This window comes from Anabrus simplex, chromosome 2, assembly GCF_040414725.1.
Source record: "Anabrus simplex isolate iqAnaSimp1 chromosome 2, ASM4041472v1, whole genome shotgun sequence".
Lineage (NCBI taxonomy): Eukaryota > Metazoa > Arthropoda > Insecta > Orthoptera > Tettigoniidae > Anabrus > Anabrus simplex.
In genome coordinates, this window is record NC_090266.1 from 1,175,852,523 (window position 1) to 1,175,879,259 (window position 26,737).

General features: G+C 37.2%; 1 protein-coding gene across 4 annotated transcripts in view; it reads left to right on the forward strand.

Moving 5' to 3' along the window:
* LOC136864774 (probable nuclear transport factor 2) overlaps positions 1 to 26,737 on the forward strand; it is a 94,069-nt gene that overhangs the window by 24,065 nt on the left and 43,267 nt on the right. For 2 of the 4 annotated variants that reach the window (XM_067142148.2, XM_067142145.2), the window contains exons 2-3: positions 4,391 to 4,462; positions 24,832 to 24,930. In XM_067142148.2, the coding sequence (XP_066998249.1) occupies positions 4,391 to 4,462; positions 24,832 to 24,930 (171 nt within the window). Of the gene's footprint in view, positions 1 to 4,155; positions 4,252 to 4,390; positions 4,463 to 24,831; positions 24,931 to 25,061; positions 25,218 to 26,737 lie in introns of all 4 variants that reach the window. The other 2 variants (XM_067142146.2, XM_067142147.2) reach the window with 2 other exon arrangements.

Genomic DNA, 26,737 nt, shown 5'->3' on the forward strand with positions numbered 1-26,737 from the left:
ATTTCCGGGGTCATTTCTGTTTCACGCAATTGTTGAATCGGAACACTGTTGCACAGGTAAATACGCTGGAATGTCTCCTCAACAATAACGCACACAACAAGTGCACATGCGTGGTTTAGGATGTCATACTAGGGAGTAAACAAAGTCAAATTCGTCAGGTCACCGGGCCGATACAACATAATATTAAGTCATCGAAATTCACTGCCGCAGGGATCGTGTTAATGACTCAAATTTCACCGATTCTAGGGTACATAGCAAGGAAGACCACAGCATCTGCTGCTTTGTTCATTTGTAGCAACTTAATGCTGCTAGACAGAAGACTACAATGAAGATAAATGTCTCCTAGATAACTTAGACTACCCTCATCCAGTTGACTTTCATGACTTCACCACGATAACAGATTCATATATACAACTTAAAAATCATTTTCATCTGTCTGTCTGTCTGTCTGTTAGGTCATCAGCCCAGAGGCTGGTTGGATCCTCAAATAGCACCACCAAAGGCTATGCAGTTGTAGGGAAAGTGCAAAAGCCAATGGCAGAGCCCAAATGAGGCGTACTACGCAAGATGAGGAGTGAAGTAGTTTTCCATTGCTTTCCTCACTGGACGAAGGTGCCACTGCAGCACGACTGATCCTATGAGCAACACCTTTCATAACACTGACACTAGTTGTGCTCCCAATGTCATTACTCAGCACCACCCATACCCCAGCAGCTTCCATATTGTCACAGCCATGGATGAGACTGGAACTTCGGTGGAAGCTACACTTTGCTCTGGGCTGTGCCAAGAGATATATATAAAATAACATGTCCTGACTGACAGACTGACTGATTCATCATCGCCGAGCCAAAACTACTGGACATAAATAAACAAAATTTTGGGGATACATTTATATTAGGGTGTAGGTGCTCACTAAGAGAGGATTTTTGGATATTCCGGCGCTAGGGGGGTGAATTTTAAAAAGTAGGATATCTGTATCTCAAACACTTAAAAGTTTACAGACGTAAAAATTGGTATTTGGAATCTCCTTTAAAAATAAAGAAACCTATATTTTTTGTTTTTGAAAAATCCAATGAATAGGGGGTGAACGGGAGTGAAAAACAGAGTGGATTTAAAAAAAAAATATCTAGGCCTACAATATATCTCAGACACTTAACATGTTACAGACTAGAAAACTGGTACTTGGAATCTCCTGTAAAAGTAAAGAAACATAGACAATTTGTTTTCGGAAAATCCACTTAAGCGAAACTGAAAAAGGGTATGAATTTTTTAAATGGGCATATCTACAGAACATCTCAAAATCTTAACATGTTGCAGATGTGAATATGGTATTTTTATATTTTAAAAATAAAGTAATATGTATTTTTTTGTTTTCGGAAGAACATCATGGGGGGGGGGGTAAAAATACTGAAAAGGAGGTTGAATTTTTTTATTAGGCTAGTGATATCTCAAAACTGCAGATGTTACAGACGTAAAACTTGGTATAGTAGCCTTCTTAAAAAATAAAGAAATACATATTTCTTTTTTCTCGGAAAATCCACTTAAAGGGGGAAAAAGAATTGAAAAATGAGTTGTCTTTGTATGAGGATGCTTATATCTAAGAAACAAACGACGTTGCCGAAGTGAAAATTGGTATTTGGAATCTCCTTTAAAAATAGTGACATGGATTCTCTGGTTTTGGAAAATCCACTTAGGGAGTGAAGGAATTGAAAAATTATTTGTATTATTTGTATGAGGGTACTTATATCTAAAAAAATTATAAGATATTACTGACGTTAAGACAGGTAAGTGGAATACCATTTAAAAATAAATAACCATGCATTTTTGGTGGGAAAACAACTTGGGTGGGGGAGTTGAATTCTTTTTATTAGAATAAGTATATCTCAAAAACTAAATTTGTTACAGTCGTGATAAATTGTTTTTTGAAGATCCTTTATAAATAAACACATTTTTTTTGTTTTCGGAAAATTCACTTAAGGGGGAATGTGAAAGGAAGTGAAAAACGTTTTATTCTTTTACAGAGAAACTTATATCTCATAAACTGAAGGTTACAGGCATGAAAATTGGTATTTGAAATATCCTTTTAAAATAAAGAAACACGAATTTGGGGGTGATGAAATTAATGGGGGGAGGGGGTTTTGAAAAATGAATTGTATTCTTTTTATGAGGATACTTATATCTCAAAAACTAAAGATGATACAGACGTGAAAATTGGTATTTGGAATCTCCTTCAAAAATAAAGAAACACGCATTTTGAGAGAGGGCAGAAATCAACTCCGGGGGGGGGGGGGTTAAAAAAGAGTTCAGTTCTTTTTATGAGGATACATATATCTCAAAAACTGAAGATGTTACAGTCGTTACAATTGTTATTTGGAAACTCCTTTATATATAAAGAAACACATATTTTTTTGTTTTCAGAAAGTTCACTTTAGTGGGTGAGTGAAAAGAAGTGAAGAAATTGAATTATTTTTATGGAGAAACGTATGTCTCAAAAACTGAAGATTAAACGTGAAAAGTGGTATTTAGAATATCCTTTAAAACTAAAGAAAACGCACATTTTTGAGTTGGGGGAGGGTGGTGATCAAATTAACGGGCGAGAGTAGGGGCGGCTTTTTAAGGATACTTACATGTTAAAAACTGAAGATGTTACAGACATGAAAATTTGTATTTGGAATCTTCCTTTAAAGTAAAGAAATACCTATTCTTTTGTCTTGCAAAATCTACTTACGGGGGGAGGGCGTGAATGATATGAAAAATTAGTTTATTTCTTTGTATGAGGATACTTATATCTCAAAAACTAACGATGTTACAGACGTGAAAATTGGAATTTTGAATCTCCTTTAAAAATAAACACTTTTTTTTTGTTTTTTGAAAATCATCTGAAGGAGGAGTTGAATTCTGTGTATGAGGATACTTATATCAAAAAATTGAAGCTGTCACAGACGTGAAAACTGGTATTTGGAATCTCCTTTAAAAATAATGTGACACGTATTTTTTTGCTTTCAGAAAATCCATTTAAGGGGCTAAAATGAATTGAAAAATCGGGTATATCTACAGTATATGTCAAGAACTTAACATGTGAGAGACAAGAAACTTGGTATTTGGAAAGTCCTTTAAAAGTACAGGAACAGGTACATTTTTGTTTTCGGAAAAGGCACTTAATGGGGGTGAAAGGAAGTTGAAAAGTGAGTTGAATTATTTTTAATGAGGATACTTATATCTCAAAAAATGAAAATGTTACAGACATGGAAATTGGTATTTGGAATCTCCTTTAAAAATAAACGTGAATTTTTTCGACTCGAGACAAGACTGTTTCTCACATGTACAGTTCTGTGTCGCATGGTTGTCTTAGCCCCAAAAGGCTATACCTCAAACGTGATTTACAAAGAGTTTCTGGGGTAAATGAAACTCTATTTTTCGGTGAGTTTTTATACTTAAAGAATTTTCAAATTATGTCTTCGTACAGTGCCGAGGAACGATTACTTTTACCGAATTACATAATCGCGAGCGAAGCCGCGGGTAACTGCTAGTTTATAATATCTACCTACATTACAAATATCCTTTTCCTGCTTCCATTTAGTTGATTTGGCCTGAGTAGAAAGCAACATAAGGTTAAATACTTTTAAATATTTTCTTTCTTAGAAAATATTGTTGATCACAACTCCAAGCTTTCTTACTTCCTGCTTAGATTTTTTTTCATCATTCAGCCATTCTGTTACCTGAAATGATCCATTTCCACCAATATTTTATTTCCTACCTGGTATTCATTTTTAGGTCTTATCCTGGGAGATAATTTTTGTCCTGAAAGTACCAATTTTCATACTATACACATGCCCTACTCCAAGAGTACAAAGATTTTATACAGCTTGTAACAAAACCCATAGGCAAAACTTCAGGAATGAATGCCTCATAGCTTTTTAAAAGAATCTATTTAATAACATTATTGGTGCTGAAATCTGTAATGGCAGTGTTATCCATTTCTGTTAAGACATTGAACATGGTGCCTGAATGTTGGTTGGGATTCCTTGGATTCCTTTACTAATAAATACTCGTATGCTAGAAATGCACTGCTGTGCAAAACTTAAGGATAAAAGTAACTTTCACATGTTGTCACTGCCAAGTAACATAGCTTGATGAAACTTGAACCATACGTAGGAAGAATTGCTGCAGTATGGTACGGTAGGCAGCTGAAAGGGATATGTGATGAGACGAACAGAAATGACATTTATATACAGAGACAATAAATTACACGTAAGTTGTATTATTCTCTCTTTTTAATAACCTTCACCAATGTAAATTAGGTAACACTTCCTACACAGTTGCAGTTTTATTGGAAATATTTGCTTTGTAAGAAAACATTTTTTATAATGCCACTGTGTTACTTTTGCAGACAGAAACCTCATTCATGACCTTTGAGGGTCTTCAACTACAAGGAGCTGTGAAAATTATGGAAAAACTAAATGTAAGTACCTACCGGATACCTTTATTTTTCATAGTATCTTGCAAACCTCAATGATGTCTTGTGGAATGAGACATATTCATAGCACACTACCAGAGCTAATCTAGCTGGACAAAAGTTGGCACAAGTATAGTCCGATATTTAAAATAAAATTCACAACAGACTTTAGTGGGATTGATTAAAATGGTCACTTGTTTGATTCCTGTTGGCAGAGTGAGAGAGTTGCTAGTGCATGGTGATGGTGTCATATGGTCACTTCATAGTTACAATGTAATGATTTTTTACAGTAAGTAATACATATGTATCAAAAATTTAGTTCCCAGCAGGAAACCGTAATTGAGTTTCATTGATTGAAAATATTGAAGTATTCAGGCTGTTTAGGTTTTTTTACCCTCATGAAATTACCAGCATTTCACCTCATTTTGGCAGTGGGCTTGGCTAGTGCGCCATTGAGACACAACTGCAAGCCTCCTTTGTTGGACAATGCAGTGACATTGCACTAGGAGAGATATGTACATCCATGTGTATAAGTGCCTGCCTTTGTCCGCCAGTGTCTTGGGAAGGTGTGATACAGTAATCCAACTGATGAGCTCACTGCTGGGGTAAAATGCTGGTAATTTCATGATTGAAAAAGCTTAAAGAGCTGGAATACTTGAAGACATACGTAATTACGTCTATGTAATGTGAAACTCTGTCAGTTCTTCATAGTGAGTCTTTACTCGCATGGGCTCCTAGCATTTCATCCAGTTTATTGTTGTTGCCTATATTTTTATTCTTCGTGTTAAATAATACTTGTTAAAGTTTAATAGCTGTTTGATAATCCGCATTGTTATAATCGTGTTATGATTGATGTATGTAGAGGAATGTATGTAAACAGCCTCCTGACTGTGTTACCAGATTAAGCACATACCTTTTAGTACTGAATGAAATGCATGCATCTTTTGGAATGTTTAAAATGCTTATTGTTCCTGACCACAGTGTTCAAACATTCCTGCTTTCTGAGTAGTGCCGAGCTGAGTGGCTCAGATGGTTGAGGCACTGGCCTTCTGACCCTAACCTGGTGGTGGTGGTGGTGGTGGTGGTGGTGATTAGTGTTTTAAGAGGAAGTAGAACTAGGTAACCATCCTCTATATAACACTAATCAGAGAGAAGAAATGGAAGGGGTCCGACACTTCGAAAAATGAAGGTATCGGCCAAAGGGAGACAAGGGCCACGAAGGGCATGAAAATGAAAGACTCCCTAGCCCTTGAAAATCTAATAGCGTCAGGGTCGGAAAAGAACAAGAGTTGACCAAGAGAGGTCGGATAAGATAGATGAAAGTGAGGAGCCTGGCACAAGTAAGTGGAAGCAATGCCAGGACTCAGCTGAGGGCCCCGTGGTCGCCACCCCACGCTCCAAAGTTCAGAGCCCCTGAGGCCCCTTTTTGTCGCCTCTTATGACAGGCAGGGGATACCGTGGGTGTTATTCCTGGCTCAGTCCGGTGGTATTTGAAGGTGCTCAAATACATCAGCCTCATATTGGTAGATTTACTGGCACGTAAAAGAACTCTTGTGGAACTAAATTCAGGTACCTCAGCATCTTCGAAAATCGTAAAAGTAGTTAGTGAGGCGTAAAAACATTATTATTATTATTATTATTATTATTATTATTATTATTATTATTATTATTATTATTATTATTATTATTTCTGAGTAATGGGATTTGAAATGATCTAGCACTTCCCTCTACAATCATAAATATGACTTTATTATTAATTAGTTGGTTCAGTACAAAGAGGGCTTTACTTCATTATATACACTTCAAAGGACTACATTATCTGAAAATCAGAAACAGTAAGTTTTGGGTACCATAGAGAGAGGGGGGGGGGGGGTAGTGTTTTTTTTTTTTTTTTTTTTTTTAAATATTTAGTTTTGTATTATTGCACATTTTGTTGTATTTCGGTGATTATTTCTGTACCTTGGAGATATAGGTCACTGTCACATTTACTAGATTTTACAGCTGAGCAGTTTGAATATGTTTTACTTTGTTGTCTCTTATTTTTGTTGCATATTTATAGTGTTTTCATAAACAATTTACCAGGTAACACTTTGTATAATATGTATCATGGTGTATTACATTTGAAGTTATTTGTTTCTTTACTCACCGATTTGTTATGGACATCTTGTCGTATACCTCTCGTGTGTTGTATTGAATGACACAGTATTCTTGGTATTTAAGAAATAACTAGGAACCACAATTAGTTACAAAACGTATATTGCATAAACAGAACATTACATACGTTGTGGAATAACTTGCTGAAGGAACATGAATGTTACATCTGGTCCTAAATCTCATCTACCTCCTCTTCTGGATGGTCTCTCTTAATTGTGTTACCCCCTGTGGATGGGGGACGCAGGCAAAGAATACACCCACGGTATTCCCTGCCTGTCGTAATAGGCGACTAAAAGGGGCGACCAAGGTATGATTGAATTAGAACTATGAAACTCTGTGTGATTAGTACCATCACGCGGGGAAAACCATGGGTCACCTTTACTTGCGAGTAGTACCAATATTGCAAGAGACTATCCTCATTTTTCCGTATTGAAAGTCTATTAAAGAAAAAAACAAAACTTTTGTGTCCACCTATTCAATACATTAGTACCAATATGTTAGGTACTCAATAGGTTTGTGATTAGTAGCAGCAGAGATCAGTTCACTGTGGGTTTCCAGTACCTGTGATTAGTACCACTATATGCGGAACATCACAGGCTTATGTTGCCTGTGATTTGTACCCACTATGGGAGGAACACCACAGGATAATACAAGTCCCTGTGATTAGTACACCTATGTGAGGTACACCATGGGTTTGCGTTGCCTACGAGTGGCACCATTATGTGAAAAACACCATAGGTCTGCATTACCTGTACGACGTACAATACTTGTGAGTAGTACCATAATGTTTGGAACACCGTGAGTTTACACTACCTTTGATTAGTACCGCAACTTGACAAATACCATGATTATACTTCACTAGCGATAAGGGCCATTATGAGGGACTGTTGACGTGAATATTGAACCCCTTTAGACAACAAACATCATCGATTCAGGATTGTGCTTTGGAAGCGGTCCCTTGGTCAGTAATATTGTATCTGGAAAGGTGAGTCATTGTGGGTCCAATCCACTGATTGTTTTAAATTCATATTCATCCATTCATTCTTCATTATCATGTTTTGAAATCTGGTCATTGGATGAATTTTGTACTTTTAACTTGTCATTGCATTTAGTCGCTTTTCGTACCATTAGGAGCCGATGACCTAGATGTTAGGCCCCTTTAAACAACAAGCATCATCATTGATTGTATTAATTATTGCATGTTCTAACTTTTTATAAAACTCATGGCAAACTGAAAGGCCATAGCACAACTATACCATTAAATCTTTTTATACTGAGAAACAGGTGGTGGAACATTTGAGAGTTGTTTCAAATCTCCTGGAAGTGCAAGGGCTGCATCTAAGAAATCTCACCATCAAAAGGTGTTTTTAAATCGAGTTCCCATGTTTTTCTGTTTCACTTGTAATTGTACACATTTTTATAGGGGACATTGCCATTCGTCAATACGTTGCAGGGTCCTTTATTTTGACTTACAGTAATGTGAACCTTTTGAAAATCTTGAAATTTGCTGAAAGTTTCTGTTAACAGTTGCCAGTCTCAGGGTGTTGAAATGCTTATATCAATTTCTTAATTTTTTATCTCTATCGAGAAATGAACACTCTCAGCCTCCGTGGGTATGGCATTTTCATTAACTTCTGAGCTATGGATTGTTTGCAACCATAGTAAATATTCATTAATGTAAGGACTGTAGGAAACAAATAATTTACCTATTGAGGCAGTACTATTATATAGCCTTGAAGTAAATTCATAATTATATACTCAAGAGTGGATCCATTCTTTTCAACTCCTACCACACACACATTGGAGATAAAGACATCAAATCACATGTGAAACTGACTGGACTGCAAATGTGTTTCCTTAGTTTGCAGGAAATCCACCAGACTGCAGAAGTGTACAACACTATTTCCAGAAGGTGTTTTATTCCTCTAAGTAAAAGTTGTCTTACTGTTCGTTTAAAAGCATGTAACTCCCCCAATACTTGATCTAGGACATCAGTGTTATATACCTCTGCTTGGAGGACAAGAAACCCATACGGGTTAACTTTCAGCAGCTTACACGGCACCAAACAGCGGGTCACATCTCCGCTGCGTCACGCCTCCTTAAGCCATCATTATCACAGGTATCACACGCAGATAGGTCCCGCCTTCAGCTTCTGGTGTTGCCATCTTCTTCTGTGTCTCCTTCCTGTTAATATCTGCAAGATATGTAATATGCGAGTTCACTCTTCACCGCTTAGCATGCTTGATTGCAGAGCATCGAACCAAACGCAGGCTATATTTAACTTAGCCGTTGTACGAAATATGTATTAGCAAATCGTATGTTTTAAGATACAGAGCATCGGTCGAGTTGGCCGTGCGGTTAGGGGGGCACGACTGTGAGCTTGCATCCAGGAGATAGTGGGTTCGAATCCCACTGTCGGCAGTCCTGAAGATGGTTTTCCGTGGTTTTCCGTGGTTTCCCATGGTTTCCCCATTTTCACACCATGCAAATCCTGGGGCTGTAGCTTAACTAAGGCCACGGCTGCTTCCTTCCAACTCCTAGGCCTTTCCTATCCCATTGTCGCCATGAGACCTATCTGTGTCGGTGCGATGTAAAGCCGCCAGCAAAAAAAAAGGAAGATACATAGCATCGTATGGGTTTGACACTAGTGCTTGGCAGTGGCATGAATTCATACAGAACGCACTCATACAGTTTATCTCACGTGTTCACATACCGACTGATAATAATAATAATAATAATAATAATCATAATAATAATAATAATAATAATAATATCCATGGGTCGTGCTTGTTACTATCATATGCGAGTGTTTACTTATCAGATTACACAGTTACTGCGCGTAATTAATGCCATCCCACACTTAGCAAAGGAATGTATTTAGTTTAAGGCAAATCACGGTATCAATTATACAAAGTCTGCACAAAGGAAAAATCACTTCTTCTGGCGACCGTACCGCGTCGCATACAAGATCAATGGAAGAATGGACAAGCTTTCACGTCGTGGTGAGCTTATGTTACCAAGTTCGTTGGCTTGGGGGAATCCCCAACTGTTTGAAACTAGAGCCAATCAGCAGCCTAGCCTAGATCAACGGCTCTGCATTTAAGCTATTTAATAAGTAAAAGCGCTCAAGTACTCAGTCTATACATACAATAGTATACAATAATCCTATCTCAGACTTCTATTTTAATCAGACCTGTGGATTAGCAGCTAATACCGGATTTAATATTGAAGATCACAGCAGTGTAAAATCAAACTTGGTCAATCTGAAACCCTTGTTCTGGGCACCCTTCGTTCAAATCTGGTACGCCCCCAACTTGTCATTGGCTAGATTTGACTGGTGGTGTGATGTCTCCTTACTCGAGTCTACTGGCAGCAGCTTGTTTTAAAAATTTGAAGCATCTCTCAGCAAGTGGAAAAGTACTGGCGAGTCTCATCCCCTCTCATCACTCCAACTGACTTCCGGCCTTGCCTTCAGCTCTCTGCATTTGAAATATCAGAATACTGTCCACATTAAAAAAATGATTAAATATATAATTGCGGCATCTAGGCTACGGCTCAATAGGACGAACACAATGGCAGGCCGGTGTGGCAAGAGGGAGCAACAGAAATAGGAGATGATGACAAAAACATATCTGTACACATTGCTGTCTTCAAATAGATAGGCTCTTATCAATTCCAGTTCTTCTACATTCTTCTCTTCTCAGCCTTGTTTCTGCTTGTCCTTGTCCTTTTGTGTTTCTGTGTTTGTCCTCTTCTGGAACAGTGAACCTATGTTACTCATGTCAACCTAGTGACAAGCAAACACTATGTCGATGGCACATCACATGAACAGATTGCAGAGCATCGAACCAAACGCATGCTATATTTAACTTAGCCGTTGTACAAAATATGTATTAGCAAATCGTATGTTTTAAGATACAGAGCATCGGTCGAGTTGGCCGTGCGGTTAGGGGCGCACGGTTGTGAGCTTGCATACATACATCTTGTGGGTCTAGCAAGAAAGTCTGGAATAGCAGCTGCAAGGATTCGTCACACTGACCGTGCGTCAACTCGTAATTTGCAGACCTTTGGGCTGAGCCGCTTGGTAGGCGAAGGCCCATCAGGGCTTATAGTGCCATGGTGTTTGGTTTGATCTGATTTCGTTATTACATGGGTGAACAGATTCGTACAACTTGCTGAAGCGTTGGAGAAAATAGTGTGGGCTGTTGATGCTGAATACTCTATCCTGGAAGCCAGAGAACTTGATATTTGAACAGTAGAATAGCCTCTCACAAGTTCTAGACCATGAAGAAACTTGCTACAATGCTACTTACTTTGTTTAGGTTATTATATGCCTGCAAGCAGCTGTTTTCTGCAGCGGGGCTGAGTGGCACAATTCAGTCCTGCCTCTGACCAGTGGTATTTGAAGGTGCTCAAGTACGTCAGTTTTGTGTCAGTAGATTTACTGGCATGTAAAGGTACTCCTGCGGGACTAAATTCCGGCACCTGGATGTCTCCGAAAACCGCAAAAGTAGTTAGTGGGACATAAAGCCAATTAATAACATTGTTTTCTGCAATGAACTTAATGAAGTCAGCAGTCCGAAACGCTCTTAGTTCATACCTATGTGCATTTTTTGTGTTATTGAAGACAAGTTATGAACCTAACATAATTAACAAGGCTACAAACATTCAGCAACAGGTTGCACATTCAATCTGAGAGTGATATTTCACCTAAAGTCCATTGTCATTACTTTTCTGTTTATTTCCATTATTACTTATTAAATGTGTTACAATTAATTATATGGGCTGTTTATATTTTTTACATATTAGATATTCTTAAAACTTAACATATTTTAAAATGTCGTTTTTTCAGTATTTGCAAAATGTTACCTTTGCCACCCTTGCATAACCGAAATATTTTGATGTGTTAGTGTCACGTTAAACCTCTACCAAAGGAAAAAAAAAAAAAAAACTAATTTTCACCACTGTTAAAAATTGACAAAATATAAGGTATTTTGAATATATCCAATTCGGTAATAGAGTAAGAAGTTAATTGCTGAGAGTAAACTCCTTTAAATAAAAGCACAATCATTTGCAATATCTTTACTAATACTCAATCTAGTTCCACTGCACATCATTGAATTTGAAAGTTTGTTTTCGGAATTTCATTAAAAGTAGAAACAAAGCACTTTCGGGTTACTGCAAATACTTTATTCGGATCCTATAACATAGGATTTATGTCTTGCTAATTAAACCTTTAGTTTCTCTTGTAATTGTAATTTATTTATTTATTTCTCGTGTGGCTTTTAGCAGTAGCGGCGATTGGAAAATAAAAGTGCGGACGCAAAAAAAAATATAGAGAAGAAATGGTAACCGGGTTTGTGGGATATAGGGGAAGGGGGGTTATGTACATCAAAACTTTTAAAAACGCCACAAAAATGTAAGGTATTTTATGCTCTCGGTGAATTTCGACAGAGATGTAAAGATTGACAGTTGACCAAATTAAATGCAGTAATAATAGTTTTTTGAGATTTTGGTATAATACTATATAATAAAACTTTCACACATTTATTGCAATTAAAAAGAAATACAGTGTGATTACACAATTACAGTAAAATAATTTAGTATTTGACTATACACTAAAAAACTAACAGGCACTAACGAGACTGCCAGACTGACGAATGCACGTAGGTAGGTGAATCATACCTCAGTGTCTATGACCTTAGCAAAAAAATATAGCCCTGGTACCCTTCAACATAGCACAGGCGAAGTCTCCACTATTTGCTGTGGCGCTGTGCAAATCGGTTAGCAGGGATGAAGGATATTTTGTGTGTATTTCCGCTAATAATTTTGGTAATGATTAAAGAAAATAAAGAAAATAATTATCTGATAAGACAACAGGGCTTGTACGAATGGATTTTTAAAAATTATTCCTATAATTCCTAGTTTCAGTCGGCTAAAATGGAATAAATCTGTAATATTTTCTCCCAAAAGTTGATGATGATGATGATGATGATGATGCTTGTTGTATAAAGGGGTCTAACACGTAATGTCATCGACCCTCTCCAAAAAGTGTGGGGGTGACTGCCCCCCCCCCCCCCCCCCAATCGCCGCTACTTGCTTTTAGTGCCGGGAATGTCCGAGGAAATGTTAGGCTCGCCTGGTGCAGGTCTTTCTATTTGACGCTCGTAGCGACCTGCACGTCTGTATGTGGGATGATTATGATAAAGAGGTAGGGAGAGCATGAAACAAGATGTCAGGATGTCGGCACGTAGCCTGCTCCTGTCAAATAACACCAAGGGGTCTGCTCAGAGCTTTACGTCCTCATCCGGCAGACGAATCAACATCAGCATATGCCCTCGCTCCATGTGTACACTGTGGAGATGTTTGGAATTAAATCCAGGGATTAAGCACAAAATCTAGTGATTGGAAATTGTATTCAGCCAGCATTCTGATGGTGAAAATTGTTTCAACCAATGGGACTCGAACCGGCTAACTACGGTATCATACCATGTCAGACTCAACACCTTTATGATCCTGACCACCAGGCAGGAATAGTAATTCTAATAGTTAAACTAAATTCAAAAAATGTTGAATATCATCTATGATATTCCTTCAGTTATGTTAAGGAAATAATTTCCTTTTTAGACCAACATGGATAGGTTGTTTTCTTGTTACATTTAATTTTAGTGACTCTCCATTTCTGAATCATTATATACAAACCAGTGCCTTTTTTCAGATCTCTAAAAGTTTCTAATTCAAGCCAGTTTTCATCACGTAACTGATTGTAAAGTACATGAAAATTATAACTGTTTACTTGGCGGTTTCATTGAATTTGCAATTTGTTTTACATTCAGAAACTATCTGTTTAACACACCATTGCTAACATTTTGCATTTCCTTAGTTTCAGAAAGGTGGAACTGGTTTCATTGAAGTTCTTAGTAGACTTTGATTGGTCTAAGAAATTATAACCTAAGGATACTTTGAAGACTCAGTTTATTCTCATCAGCCACCCCAAACTTCTGATTTCATTAGAAATGGGCAATATTTGCCCAATTATATGGGTTCATTTTATGGTTGCAGGAAATAGGAATAGAATTATATTGGTGTATTTAGCATGTTTGGGAGCTGGATTTATTTTTTGAGGTGACTTGTTGATTATCAGTCTGTTTTTAACACCAACCTTCTCTTGCTACCTTATTAGACTGATCCTATTGTAATAGTCATGAATCTTGCCTCAGTCATTCAATAATCGATTGCTAGGTTTGAGCACATGCTCAAGACCATAAAACGTACCTGTATCCACATTACACAAACGGCATTAAAATGTTACGAATCCCATCATATATGCTCTGTCTGTAGACTCATTAGTGTTTCCCATAATGGAAGATAACTCTCTCATATATAATTATTTTTCAGATTCACTTAACCCAAACTGTAAAGAGTTAAAAATAATATATTTAGCATGCAAAGTGAGGCAGTGTACACTGATATGAAATACTGCCACTGGTTTCTATTTCCAGTCAAAATACTGTCACTAGAGAATTAACTCATTTATGTCCAGAACCTTTTATTTTGGTTTATAAATTGAAAATCGTTATATTAAGTCAAAATGAGATATGTTTACTGTATTTAGAGTAATTTTCGCTCATATAGTTTTCTTCATGCAATGTGGGAGTGGGTATGAAAGTGCCCATTGGTCACGAGTCCTACCAAGAAACCATGAAAGGATATTTTGACTATAAATGCAGTTGATAATGATAAATTACATTTCTTTCCAGATAAATAACTATTTATTTCACTACAGACTCTACTTTACAACTGTTTTTTAAATCGCCTATTTAACTAACGTTTCAATTTAGTCTCAAAGCTAACAAATATGAATATTTTCTCCATATTAATTTAGAGTATATGATATAAGTTTTCTCTTTGTGATATTCAGCAAAGCAATATCTGTAAAGTGGAACTTGACATCTCTCACAAGCCATTGCAGTCTTCATCCTTTGACAAAGGGCACATCTCTTAGCTTGCCCCATTATGATGATATGACCTCCATGAGTCTCAAAAGCAGGTTTGCTTATCCTGTCAGAATATCGCATTGACCCTAGTTTCTTCGGAGGAGTGTCATACTTCTGGTGAATTGTCGCCCCAGTCTTCATCTGAGCTACCGCCTTCAGGAGAGCCAATAAAAACATCAGCACCAAGAACATCTGGCGAATCTAGAATCTCAAGCTTCTCGATTATCTCTGTCGCAGTAAAATGCCATGTGCTGAAAGATGGATGTTGGGATGTAACGACAATACTCTGTGCACAAACCTAACAGAAACAAGACCAAGGGTGCCTCATTCAACAGAATTCAACAGAAATAACAAACATTGCACTGATATCAAAAATAATTTTTTAATCTGATTTTTATATATTGATCTTTTCTTGAATAATTTTGTATTGGGGTCTAGATAATAGGCATAAAACCATATTTTCAAGCATTATGTGTCAAAAAATATTGCAATTACTTTTGTAAAAAAATGCCTAATAGATTTTGAACATGTTTGTAGGACTCGTGTCCAATGGGCACTTTCATGCCCACCTTAAGTTATTCATATCATATCACACTAAGCACACATGAACACAGTCTAGTGACATTGATATCATTGCACATTTTGATATGATCTTTCTCAGCTAACAATTCAATTACACGTACGATAGTGTTTATGAAGCTTACCCACGAACGTACTATGCTGGCGTAGCAGGGAGAGAGGTGATACTCTCGCGTGGCATGTCCCAGGTGGCAGATAGGGAGGGTTCTAATCGCTTGCCGGCGGACTTGAGGGTAGTAAAATACCTCTTGCAGACGAAGAATACACCCACTGTATCCCCTACCTGTCGTAAGAGGCAACTAAAAAGGGCAACCAAGGGATGATTCTATTAGAAGCATGAAACTACTTGTGATTAGTACCACCAAATGTCATAAAAGAAAGAAAAAAGTTCCACCTGATCAATACTTATTTATTATAACATGTATAATAGGACTGGTTACGACCTCTTACCAAGTCATCTTCAGCTATATTAGAATCTTATATTATTTGCATCTTTGTATTATGCCTCACTATTTAAGAACTTTATAACAGATTCTGAATTTGACATCATCATGGTGGTTATGCTTATGCTTTGCTAAGAATTTCTAATATTACAGCTTAGCTAAAAATTATATAAACAAATTAAAATGCTCTTAATACATAATAAAATATGACACAATATATACGTATGTCCAATTATTGACAAGAATAATTGAATGAGTTCGTCTTCTATCTTAATCTTTATGCATAATGAGTATGTTAGACTAGTTTTTTGTGATAGTTACAATAGGTGTTTGCCTTGTCAGTTAAAAGGAGTACCATTAACATATAAATGCTTAGTCATGTGTGAGATAAGCTTAATTGTCACTTATAAGGTGGTTAATATTGGGTTTGTATTAACAGTAATTACGTTAGCTAATATGAAATTATGTGTTGATTGTCCATTAAAATAATAAATTACATAATCACAATGAAGCATTAGCAGACATGGTAAAATGTGCTTGGATGCACTGTATGTTCTTGCGTTGTTTTTATAGTTCGTATTACATTAGCAGACGTGGACTCTGACCACAACTTGTTGGTCATGAAATGCCACCTGAAGTTGAAGAAATTGAAGAAAGGAAAGAATGCAAAAGGATGGGATCTAGACAAGTTGAAAGAAAAGAGTGTGAGGGATTGTTTCAAGGAACATGTTGCACAAGGACTAAATGAAAAGGCTGAAGGAAACACTATAGAGGAGGAGTGGAGAGTAATGAAAAATGAAGTCAGTAGGGATGCTGAAGAAATGTTAGGAAGGAAGAAAAGATCAACTAAGAATCAGTGGATAACTCAGGAGATGCTAGACCTGATTGATGAACGATGAAAATACAAGAATGCTAGAAATGAAGAGGGCAGAAAAGAATATAGGCGATTAAAGAATCAAGTAGATAGAAAGTGCAAGGTAGCTATGGAAGAATGGCTGAAGGAGAAGTGCAAGGATGTCGAAGGCTGTATGGTCCTGGGAAAGGTAGATGCTGCATACAGGAAAATCAAGGAAACCTTTGGAGAAAGGAAATCTAGGTGTATGAATATGAAGAGCTCAGATGGAAAGCCACTTCTAGGGAAAGAAGACAAAGCAGAAAGATGGCAGGAGCATATCCAACAGTTGTATCAAGGTAAAGATGTAGATAATTTGGTTCTGGAACATGAAGAGGTTGTTGATGCTGATGAAATGGGAGACCCAATTTTGAGGTCAGAGTTTGACAGAGCTGTGAGTGACCTAAATAGGAACAAGGCACCTGGAATTGATGACATTCCCTCTGAATTTCTGACTGCCTTAGGAGAAACCAGCATGGCAAGGTTATTCCATTTAGTGTGTAAGATGTATGAGACAGGAGAAGTCCCATCCGATTTTCAGCAGAATGTTGTTATACCTATTCCCAAGAAAGCCGGTGCTGACAGGTGTGAAAACTACCGCACCATTAGTTTAGTATCTCATGCCTGCAAAATTTTAACACGTATTATTTACAGAAGAATGGAAAAACAAGTTGAAGCTGAGTTGGGAGAAGATCAATTTGGCTTCAGAAGAAACGTAGGAACACGTGAAGCAATCCTCACTTTACGTCTGATCTTAGAGGATCGAATCAAGAAGGACAAGCCCACGTACATGGCATTCGTAGATCTAGAAAAGGCATTCGATAATGTTGATTGGACTAAGCTATTTATGATTCTGAAGATGATAGGGATCAGATACCGAGAACAAAGAATTATCTACAATCTGTATAAAAATCAGTCTGCAGTGATCAGAATCGAGGGCTTTGAAAAAGAAGCAGCAATCCAGAAAGGTGTGAGGCAAGGCTGCAGTTTGTCTCCTCTCCTTTTGCAATGTTTACATAGAACAGGCAGTAAAGGAAATCAAAGAGAAATTTGGAAAGGGAATCACAGTCCAAGGAAAGGAAATCAAAACCTTGAGATTTGCCGATGATATTGTTACTTTATCTGAGACTGCAGAAGATCTTGAAGTTGCTGAATGGTATGGATGAAGTCTTGGGTAAGGAGTACAAGATGAAAATAAATAAGTCCAAAACAAAAGTAATGGAGTGCAGTCGAATGAAGGCAGGTGATGTAGGAAATATTAGATTAGGAAATGAAGTCTTAAAGGAAGTAGATGAATATTGTTACTTGGGTAGTAAAATAACTAACGATGGCAGAAGTAAGAAGGACATAAAATGCAGACTAGCACAAGCAAGGAAGAGCTTTCTTAAGAAAATAAATTTGCTCACTTCAAACATTGATATCGGAATTAGAAAGATGTTTTTGAAGACTTTCGTGTGGAGCGTAGCATTGTATGGAAGTGAAACATGGACGATAACTGGCTCAGAAAGAAAGAGAGTAGAAGCTTTTGAAATGTGGTGTTACAGAAGAATGCTGAAGGTGAGATGGATAGATCGAATCACGAATGAAGAGATACTGAATCGAATTGGTGAGAGGAGATCGATTTGGCTAAATTTGACGAGAAGAGACAGAATGATAGGACACATCTTAAGACATCCAGGACTTGTTCAGTTTGTTTTTGAAGGAAGTGTAGGTGGTAAGAACGGTAGGGGTAGACCAAGGTATGAATATGACAAGCAGATTGGAGCAGATGTAGGATGCAATAGTTACGTAGAAATGAAAAGGTTAGCACAGGATAGGGTGGCATGGAGATCTGCATCAAGCCAGTCTATGGACTGATGACTCAAACAACAACGATATGAAAATTGTCCATTAAAATAAATTACACAGTATGGGTATGGGTTTGAGTGCCGTCTTCAGCATTAGAATTCATCACAGGTAGGGCCCCATTCTTATAGACGCGCAGGTCGCCAATGCGGTGTCAACTCGAAAGACCTGCACTCGGCCTCTTCGGAGGCCACACACCATTAAATATATATATGAGGTGCCTAATATCAAACATGGACATGCGCCACCTATATCAAAATTGAGTTAAGGATTGATCCTTATAGCATTTTTAATGCTCTTTCTGAATTAGTGGTCCGTGTCTCTCGTAAACGAATATTTGTACGTAATTTTTAACATAGAAATATGCAGTTTCTTTCATAATCGGACACCTCCAGATGTAGTTTGTATCAAAAACGGACATGAATGTTTCAGCCAATCATATTGCTTACAAGTGACATCAAACTGTCATGGCTACCAGAGAATTTTTATCAACATCTTGAGGAAAGAAGAGGAGGACTGTTTTTTAATGTCCTATGATTGCCAAAAGAACCTCGTTTTGCCAAAATTAAGTGATCAATCGGCTTATTATTCCAGGCAACTCTACTGTTACAATCTGTCTGTTGTAATAGGCACATCTCAAAGCAAACTGCGCCCTGATAATGTGTATGTTTATACGTGGCTGGAGAACGAGGGAAAGAAATCAACAAACGAAATAGCATCAGCGGTTGTCAATGAGTTACGATCTAATGATTTACAAGTCTTCACTTCAGTCAAGTTGATTGCTGATGGCTGCGCCGGCCAAAATAAGAACAGTAATATGTTGGCGATGTGTGCAAAGTGACTTACGTATGCACCATCCTCTGTTGACAAATTAAAACTGGTATTTACAGTTACTGCACACTCATATTTGCCTCCAGATAGGATTTTTGGACTCATTGAGAAAGACCTTAATAAGATGACGACCATAGTAACTCCTGATGAATATCTTGAGGTGTTTCAAAATGTACGGCACAGTGAAAGTGATTGGACAAACCTTGGAACCACTGAATTGGAAAGAGCAAGCACAGATTTATCTGAAATCTGCTAGTCAACTTCATTTCAAGATTTCACAGTGTAAAAGAATTATACTCAGGAGCATGAAAGGAGGCAATGTTGTAGTTAAAGGTGAGGTAGGCTACTATTTGGAAACAGGTATTAAGCGTAAGATCACGAAAGCATGACAGGTAAGTCTAATGTTAATGAATCCTTTACTTCTGATATTGGCATGAATGTAAACCCACAGAAACTTAAAGATGTTGACATATTACTAGGAAAGCACTTCGGTAAAGATTGGAAATTAATGCCTGTCTTAAGTGGTATATCGAAGTCATCAATAAGAACATTTGTAGTGAAAATGAACAAGCTGTAAATGATTATTTATGAATGTGATTGTTTTGAAGACCCTTGTGGTGAACCAGAGGTTATTTGCCCAGAAATACAATGAAGCAAGAACTGAAATGAATGTTAAAAATGTCAACAAAGTACCTGTATAAGAATAGCCTTATTTCTTTCATATTTTAATTATATTTCTTTTAAAATGGACATTTACTTCCGTGTCATACTGCAACTTTTTTCCAAATATTGGGATAGTTCGTTTCAAAAGTGGACAATTACATGGATGTTTGTATCAAAAATGGACAAAAGCCAATCTCGGTTTCAGAAATGGACACAGTCATATTTGAACATGTTTTACATTGACTTAGACTGAAATTCCTAAGTGTCGACCATGATTTTCTTGTTCATAGGGCTGGAAATATGACACACACAAAAATTTACACATATAACGGGGGTTTAACATAGAGAAATGAAAATGTGGCTCTACTGAAAAATTAACAAAATGGCTTTTGTCCATGTTTGATACTAGGCACCTCATATATATATATATATATATATATATATATATATATATCACTGATCTTTAATTAATCAATCTTATAATACTGATTAAATGAACACCACTGCACACGGTTGTCGGTATATTTAAAAGCTCAGCCAGCCGAGTCACTCGTGAAACGTAAACAAACGAGACGTTTTCCCTGACATAAATTAAGAGATAACGAGATAAGGACTTGAGGTATGATTTAAAAATAACTTCCATAGCCAAAGACCGTTTGCTTTGCTTTAACCACGCCATGATCCTTCTGCACTTTTTCTTCGAAATTAGATCCCCACTCACGAGCACGAACTCACGAACCACACAAACAAAATACACATCGAGCTGAAATGTTTCTTTACCAGCAGTGAAAAAATTAGGAAAATAAAGAATATAAAATAAGAGTTATGACATAAGTTCTATGCAATGAAGATTTTGCATTTGGCAAAACTTTCCATTATATTACTATTTTCACACTAAATTATTTTTTTACATTTTTTTTTTTTTTTTTTTGTTAACGGCTTCAAATGTGCCTTGAAATTCTGTACATAACACAATATTCACCCATTTTAACCAATAACATTCTCATTTGCGGATATTTGGCAAACCCGCTGCATTAGAGTGGGACAGCGGTACCCGCAAAACATGGGAGAAGGAAAAAGACAGAATTAGCCCATTACTGCTGTACTGCAATTTAAGGTTGCTGTGCTCTATAGACAGCACTGCACGATCAGCGTTGCCAATCCGCGCTCAAGGGTAAGCGACTCTCGACCATCTGTCGCTTCGCCGTTCCCATATCTGACGACAGTGCAGTTTTCCTCACCCACCTAATTTGGTGGCTGCGACAATGGTGTACATAATTGTTAATTAACAGATGAAAAGGGAATCGTCTCTTTGCAAGATTTATGAAAACTTTTCACTTCGTTTCTTTGCACTTTGCATTTCTGTACCAATGGAGGAACATAAGAGGCTTGAAAAGTGAAAAGATTCCTAACTTTTCACTTTTCAAGCTAAATCTGAAAAGTGATGGTGGAATAAAATCTGAACTGAAAAGTTGCAAAGTTCGTTCATGGAACAGGCCTCTGGTTTTCTTTCCTCCACAGACTTTTCCCACATGTCTAACTAACAATGGAATCCTCCATGACCAGAGCCTTAACCCTACCCACCTCATTTGATCCCCTCCCCTCCTGGTTAGCCCTATCTTTCCTGACAGCTGCAGAAGCTACTTCCTCCTCCCTTTCTCCCTCTCATGACCTTGTTTCACCTGTCTTTTCCTATCCTCTACTCCACATTTCCCTTTCCTACCTTTTCCGTTCCTCTTACCTCCTCACTTCTCAGTAACAGTTCCCTGTTCCTCATCTTCCCTCCGTTCTACCTGCAGTGATTCGTACGGATTTCTCACAGACACCTGTCCTGAATTCTGATCCTGAATAGAGCCCTTAGCCGGCAGTCTCCTTCCCCTTAAAACATTAGAGACCACCTGTCTTCTACTGTTCTCTCCTTTCCTTCCCATCCCTCTTTTACACCTGCTGTATTCTGTACATTGTTTGAGGGAGGCCTACCTTCCTTCCCGTCTTCTGAGAGGATCCTGATTATCATAATTTTATTCAGAACTGTTGTTAGTTATGTGTCTTTAATCAGAAACCTTGGAAAACTCTCTGTAAATAAAGAATACATATTATTAACTGTCACTAAAAAAAAAAAAAAATTCATGGCAGCAAACGATAAGTTTACTATTCAGCATGATTTTATTATTAAAGTAAAATGGAGATTCGTTTAGCAGTTCTCAATAAAAAATAAAACTGTACAAAGAGAAATAGCTAGCTATTTACCTAGAAATTATGTCTTTAGTTATAACTTCTGTGGTGATTGGTAGTGTAGTGTATAAAGGGGTGCTTTGGGACATGCGCAGACAGCTAGTCCCAGAGTTAAATTAACTAGATGCAGTTAAAAAGCGAGCCGGCCAGGAATCAAACTTAGGACCCTCTGGAACGGAGGTCTTGACGCTGACCATTAAGCTAAGGAGCCAATAGCAGCAATCTTTATATTACAGTTAAGGTACATTGAAGTACTGTATAGGGTTATTGTTTGTAATATATAACTGCTGTAATGGAGCCCTCTGAAAGTGGGGGGGGATCTGTATTATGTTTCCATGGTATCCCCTGCTTGAAAGAGGCAGCTAAAAGGGGTCCCAGGGGGTTTTCAACTTGGGAGCGTGGGTTGGCGACCAGAGGGCCCTTAGTTGAGTCCTGGCATTGCTTCCACTTTGTTGTGCCAGGCTACTCACTTTCATCAGTCCTATCCAACCTCTCTTGGTCAACTCTTGTTCTGTTCTGACCCCAGTGGTATTAGGTCTGTGAATGCTAGGGAGTCTTTCATTTTGTCACCCTTTATGGCCCTTGTCTTTCTTTGGCCGATACCTTCATTTGTCGAAGTCTTGGACCTCTTCATTTTTTCCTATGATCAGTGTTAAGAGTTGATGGGTGCCCAGTTATATTTTCCCTTAAAACAATAATGACCATCTTCACACTGTCATGGAGATATAAATAGATGTAACGAGGTTTGGGCTGGAAAGGAGATTAACTAAAGGACATCATTTTAAGGAAATAACTAGCTATTTGTGAGTAAAATCTGTGCACAATCTTTGTAGTTTTATTATTTATTGAGAACTGGTATCTAAACAAAACTTCATTTTACTTTAACAATAAAACTGCACTGAATTGTGAAGTTATTGTTTGCTTACATGAATTTTTATTTGTGACATTGAATATCTTGGTTCCTTATTGTTGGTAATATATAACAGCTGTGATGGAGCCCTCTGAGGGTGGGGTTTCTCCCTCGGACTCGGAGAGGGATCCCACCTCTACTGCCTCAAGGGCAGTGTCCTGGAGCACGAGACTTTGAGTCGGGTCATACAACTGGGCAGGAAGACCAGTATCTTGCCCAGGTAGCCTTACCTGCTATGCTAAAAAGGGCCTTGCTGGGGGGATGGGAAGATTGGAAAGGATAGACAAGGAAGAGGGAAGGAAGCGACTGTGTGTGACGGTCAAGAATGGTGCTAGATGGCGGTGAATCTTAGGCCTCCCCAATTATACGTTTCTTTGGGTAATATGGCTGTTAAATTCTTGAAGGAGTTCATAAAATATCTCTTATATATATCAAAACACTACTATTGAATTGTAGAACCAAGTGTTTCTGTTCATGTTCTGCATACTAATTGAGCATTATGGTGTGTAACCAGTAATATAGATAACAAAGGTAAACTTATATTTTTGTGCGATTCAGACATTATTGATGCACTTGAGAATTCTGACAGTGATAATACATTTTCCTTGAATATTTCTGAAGAAATTAAGTGAAAATTATTGGAAAAATTATCGGCAGAGAGAAGTTCTGTGCGAGGATCCGAGAGGCGAAGTCGTCACGTGACACGTGTGAAAGGCTGAATGGGAAACCACATTTTATTTATTCCAATGAGATAAGCAACACAAGGGACTCCGCAGTGTGTTCAAGTAGGAAAATCAAAGGTGGTCGACGGGAAACTGTACTTTTGTGCAACGAGTGGAAAGAAACCTGGTCTGTATCCAGGCGTATGTTTCGTACTGTACCACACAGGAGGTGATTACAGGATTAAGGACTAAAGATGTAGGTGCGAAGGAAATTAGAAATTCATAATCAGTAGCAAAATAAGCCTTGTATATAAAGATGCATCCCTGTATTTAAAAATTACTTTATGTATTTATGTGAAACCTGTAAAACTTGAACTTTTTAAATATGACCTGCTGAGCAAACATTCTCTATTTAAATATGACTGCTAATGGTTAAAAGTTTCACAAGGATTTCAAGGAAAATATAGGCATTTCAAAAATATCCTTTAAACAATCACTTAAACTCAATTCACCCTGGTCAGTGCAAAACTCATTTTAAAGTGGCCCAAATGTGATTTTATTTTGGGATGTTATCATAAATATATTTTATAATGTTAAAAACCACTTTTGTCTTCATTAGAATGCTGAGAAGCCTATCATACCAGTAATAGCGAGGTGAAAAAATTAGAAATCATAGAAATCTGCCACTTAATTTTTAGTTTCTACTGGATAGTATTTTTGCCCATGAAATTGCACATCAAGTTGTTGTGCTCACCAGTTCATTAATCATGCTTCTCGTGATAATACGGACAGTTGTTTAATATCGTTAACTGCAGGAGTTTTACTGGAACATTATGCATTATTCTTCTCAGTATCCATTAGTTTGTTGTTTTGCTAATAGTTTCCTATTCCTTTCACTTGGTTTTCTGTGTTATGGTAGTGTGCCTATTCAACTTTCAGTGTATGATTCAAAGAATAATGCTTTTATTGCTATCCCTTATGTAGCATTTCAATTCCTTTCACAGTTTAGATGCTATGTTGTAGAAAGCATAGACCAGTAATTATATAATGTTGAATAGTTGCGTGTATTTAGAAATGACTTAAAGTAGTCACTAATACCTTACTGTTTATTCTTAATTCAGTGATTTATTCAATTATATTTATTGTAACCATGTACATTTTCAGAGTTTAACCTTCCAGAAGATCAACAGAATTATTACTGCTGTTGATTCCCAGCCCATGTTTGATGGTGGCGTACTGATCAACGTTCTAGGTCGACTGCAAGTAGGTATTATTCATTATATAGTTTTATAAATTATGAAAGATGATTAGTACTATGAATTCTGTACATTATTATATTAAGTTAAACATTCAAAATGATATTTAAATCCATGATGGTAAGATCCCTCTTCCAGACGGATGAAGATCCACCTCATGCATATATCCAGACCTTTGTGCTGAAGCCAATAGGAACAAGTTTTTACGTCCAACATGATCTCTTCCGACTTGCATTACACGATACCGTGTAGACCGTTTATTACCTCATCGACATAAAATGTGCCATGCTACAGGCAAGACATTTGTTAATATCACAGCTTGTTTGTGTCATCTACCAGATTCTCATTTGCGTGATGTTTGTTATAAATTCTAGCACGGGCCCTGTTATGAATGGCTTCACCTCTTGTACATTTGGGTTCACAGCCCCTTTAAATGTAGCATGGCTTTCTGGTTTGGTTTTTATATAGGCCTATATAATATGTGTGATCCCTTTCTTCACCAGTCCCCATCAGTCTTTTTGTATTCCAGTAGTGAGCTGTGTTCTTAGTGTAATGCAGTTTTTGCTATACATTTTAAATTAACTTTGTGTGTTTCTTCATTTGATAGGAATAAGTAGTGCATGGCTTAAACTTATCTCAAATCCCAGATTATTTATTTATTGTGTTATTACTTTATTATTATTATTATTATTATTATTATTATTATTATTATTATTATTATTATTATTATTATTATTATGTAATGTTTGTGATAAGGTGGAACACCTGTTAGTTTGATAAAGCTGCAATCTTATTCCTTTAAGAGAGATAGGGGACAACAGTACTGTATGTGTGTCATAGAAGCTGGTAAATGGAGGGTCTTTATTTTAAAGTTGTGCAAAATAGTGCAATACCACGTGCAGCCACAGTAACAGTTATTGGCAACTGAATGTAGCAATGTAATGTTAATATGAAAGACTGCCGGGCTGAGTGGCTCAGAGAGTTGAGGTGCTTGCCTTCTGACCCTAACTTGGCAGGTTTGATCCTGGCTCAGTCCGGTGGTATTTGAAGGGGCTCAAATACGACAGCCTCATGTCGGTAGATTTACTGGCATGCAAACGAACTCCCGCGGGACAAAATTCCAGCACGTATCTCCGAAAACCGTAAAAGTGGGACATGAAGCAAAATAATATTATTATTAATATGTAAGACTGTTAAACAAAGTCACTGTCATCACTCTAGTGTTCGTATGTCTATTTTGGCAGTGTAGTTTCTGTATGGATGTTATTTAGAACAGTGTTGCTTGCAGAATAAGTTTACCTTATAGCTGGGCTGGCAAAAGTTTGCACTTGACAGTTGTAATTCAAGTTGACACCACTACAAAAATGAAATGAAGAACATCACCCATCAGTCAGAATGACCAATTTACTATTTTTTATGTCAGATACAGTTATGCATTTTATTCGTATGAATTCTTATTTAATTCCGTATAGTGCTTACAAAAATATGGTCATTTAAAATATTATAAGGTTTAAGCGAGCCACAAAATAAATATGAACTATTTTCATTTGATTGTTGTTGGCAATATTTATTGTATAGTGGTGCCATCTATAACTAGCTTGACTATCGTATTGAAGTGTTGCCGATTTGCCTGTTGCCACTAGCACATGGTCACATACCTGCCAACCCTTCCAATTTACCTGGAAACTTTCCAGTTTTTAACTCGTCTTCCGATTTTACAATACAATACAATACAATACAATACGTGACAGACAGCCAAACAGCAAACATCTCAACCACCCCACAGCAATATTCATCATCATAAGAAAGGAAAG